Genomic DNA, 1993 nt, shown 5'->3' on the forward strand with positions numbered 1-1993 from the left:
TTTTAAATTTAAACAAATAATTTAGATAAATAAACAAAAGAAATAACCAGGTTTTAATTTAATAATTTTAAAACTAAAAAGAAAATATATTAATAATTTGATACTTATTTATTATTACATTTAACTACCATGTCAAACTTAATAAAATAAAAAATCTATAAATAACATATAAAATAAAAATTAATTTAAAATAACCATAGAATAAGACGTGACAATATAAATAAAACTGTGACATGTAACTAAGAAAATTATTTATTAAAGAAGATTTATTTATTTCAAACTAAAAAAGAAAATAAAAATCGAAAACGTAAGAAATAAACTTTTGACACCATAATTTTCGTGGAGGAAGGAGGGACTGTGTTCACAGAATATGACACGTGTCCTACTCAACCCCTTTCATCTTACAGGCTATAAATTGTCACCAAAGCCTAACTTTCTAAACATCACTAACATTCACATCGGACTCGAAATCGGAATCCAAATCCAAATCGAAGTTGAAATCAAAAGAGCAAGAGAAAGAAGATGAGTACAGCAACCTTTATTGACATAATTCTCGCAATCATCCTTCCTCCCCTTGGTGTGTTCTTCAAGTTCGGGTGTCAGGTAAACCCTACTCGCTCTCACTCAATTACTGTTTCTTAACAAGTAATTCGTCTATTTTTCTTTCTTCTGTATGCATATCGGTTGATCTAAGATAGAATTCTAGGTAAAATTTCGAAATCGTTGATGTTTAGTTCATCACTTTTCGAGGAATTGAAGTATTGAAGAAGCGAAATCTATGTAAGCTGATTGTTGATTGTTAATTGTTGATTGCAGGTGGAGTTTTGGATATGTGTGTTGTTGACTTTGTTTGGATGGATCCCTGGGATTATTTATGCAATTTATGCCATCACCAAGTGATTTTTATGGTAAGTAAGAGTTCTGTTTGGTATAATTGTATATGATGCATTTTTTATTCTTTAAACGAAGAAATAAGCAATGAAAAAATATATATTTATTACTAATTTTTTAACTTCGAGAAAGATGTCGGTTGTTATTGTTCACAAGTGTAACCAATTTCTATTGTTACTTTTTAAAATCCATAAATATTAAAGATAATAGTTTAATAGTTTAAGAAACAAAAAAGAAAAAGCTTATCTAACCAAATCCATAAATATCAACGATATTAGTTTAATACTTTAAGAAAGAGAAAAGAAAAAGCTTTTATGTAAGGTTCACTAACTTCTTTTCGGATAATATCTAAATAGTTTCAGCTGTTCCAAAAAAAATATCTAAATAGTTCCAAAAGTATAAACAAAAAAAATTGAAAAAAAAAAAAGAAACATAACACGTGGACTGATTTTCTCTAGTATTTATTCAAATGAGAATTTTAATTTGATTATTGGAGCATAAAATGGTGATGGAACATTAAAAAGCAAGAAAGATTCTAATTATGTTGTTTTTTTTTTCTTTAGGTTGTTGGGATCGGATCGGTTCTTATCAGATAGAACACTCATATTCTTGTCTCACTTGTTGTTTTCCTTTGGATTTTTTTAGTTTCTAATTGATGTGTCGTAATTTTTTTTTCTACATTTGTTTTGGTTTCAGTATTCGATTTGGATACAGTTGTTGTGTGTTGTCCTTGAATGTTGATGTAAATTAGATCAATACATATTATTATGTTACATATTATCAATCATATATATATATATATATATATATATATATATATATATATATATATATATATATATATATATATATATATATGATGTGGATAAGATTTAATTAAATGAGTTATATATGACTCTTTGGTTTAACGTGCTCTAAAATGTGGTCTTGAAGAATAGATGATCAAACTACTCAATGCCAAGACCACAAATCGGAAATAAAATTGAAGGTGTATCCACCATAACCAAATAGCTTGTTTAAGGCTATTAAATTTGATCGTCAATTGAATAGCAGCACCCTCGTCATCGAGCTTCAGATAAATTATTCCAATAAGAATTAACAA

At 27.1% G+C, this 1993-nt stretch overlaps 1 protein-coding gene across 1 annotated transcript; it reads left to right on the forward strand.

Moving 5' to 3' along the window:
* Positions 1 to 426: 426 nt before the first annotated feature.
* On the forward strand, positions 427 to 1664 carry LOC145074714 (hydrophobic protein RCI2B-like). The gene is made up of 3 exons (XM_079021046.1): positions 427 to 603; positions 817 to 908; positions 1455 to 1664. The coding sequence occupies exons 1-2, from the start codon at positions 523 to 525 to the stop codon at positions 898 to 900; spliced, it is 165 nt and encodes a 54-aa protein (XP_078877172.1). The 5' UTR covers positions 427 to 522; the 3' UTR covers positions 901 to 908; positions 1455 to 1664.
* Positions 1665 to 1993: the final 329 nt, after the last annotated feature.

Source organism: Lactuca serriola, chromosome 9, assembly GCF_051521515.1.
Source record: "Lactuca serriola cultivar US96UC23 chromosome 9, Lser_US96UC23_V15, whole genome shotgun sequence".
NCBI lineage: Eukaryota > Viridiplantae > Streptophyta > Magnoliopsida > Asterales > Asteraceae > Lactuca > Lactuca serriola.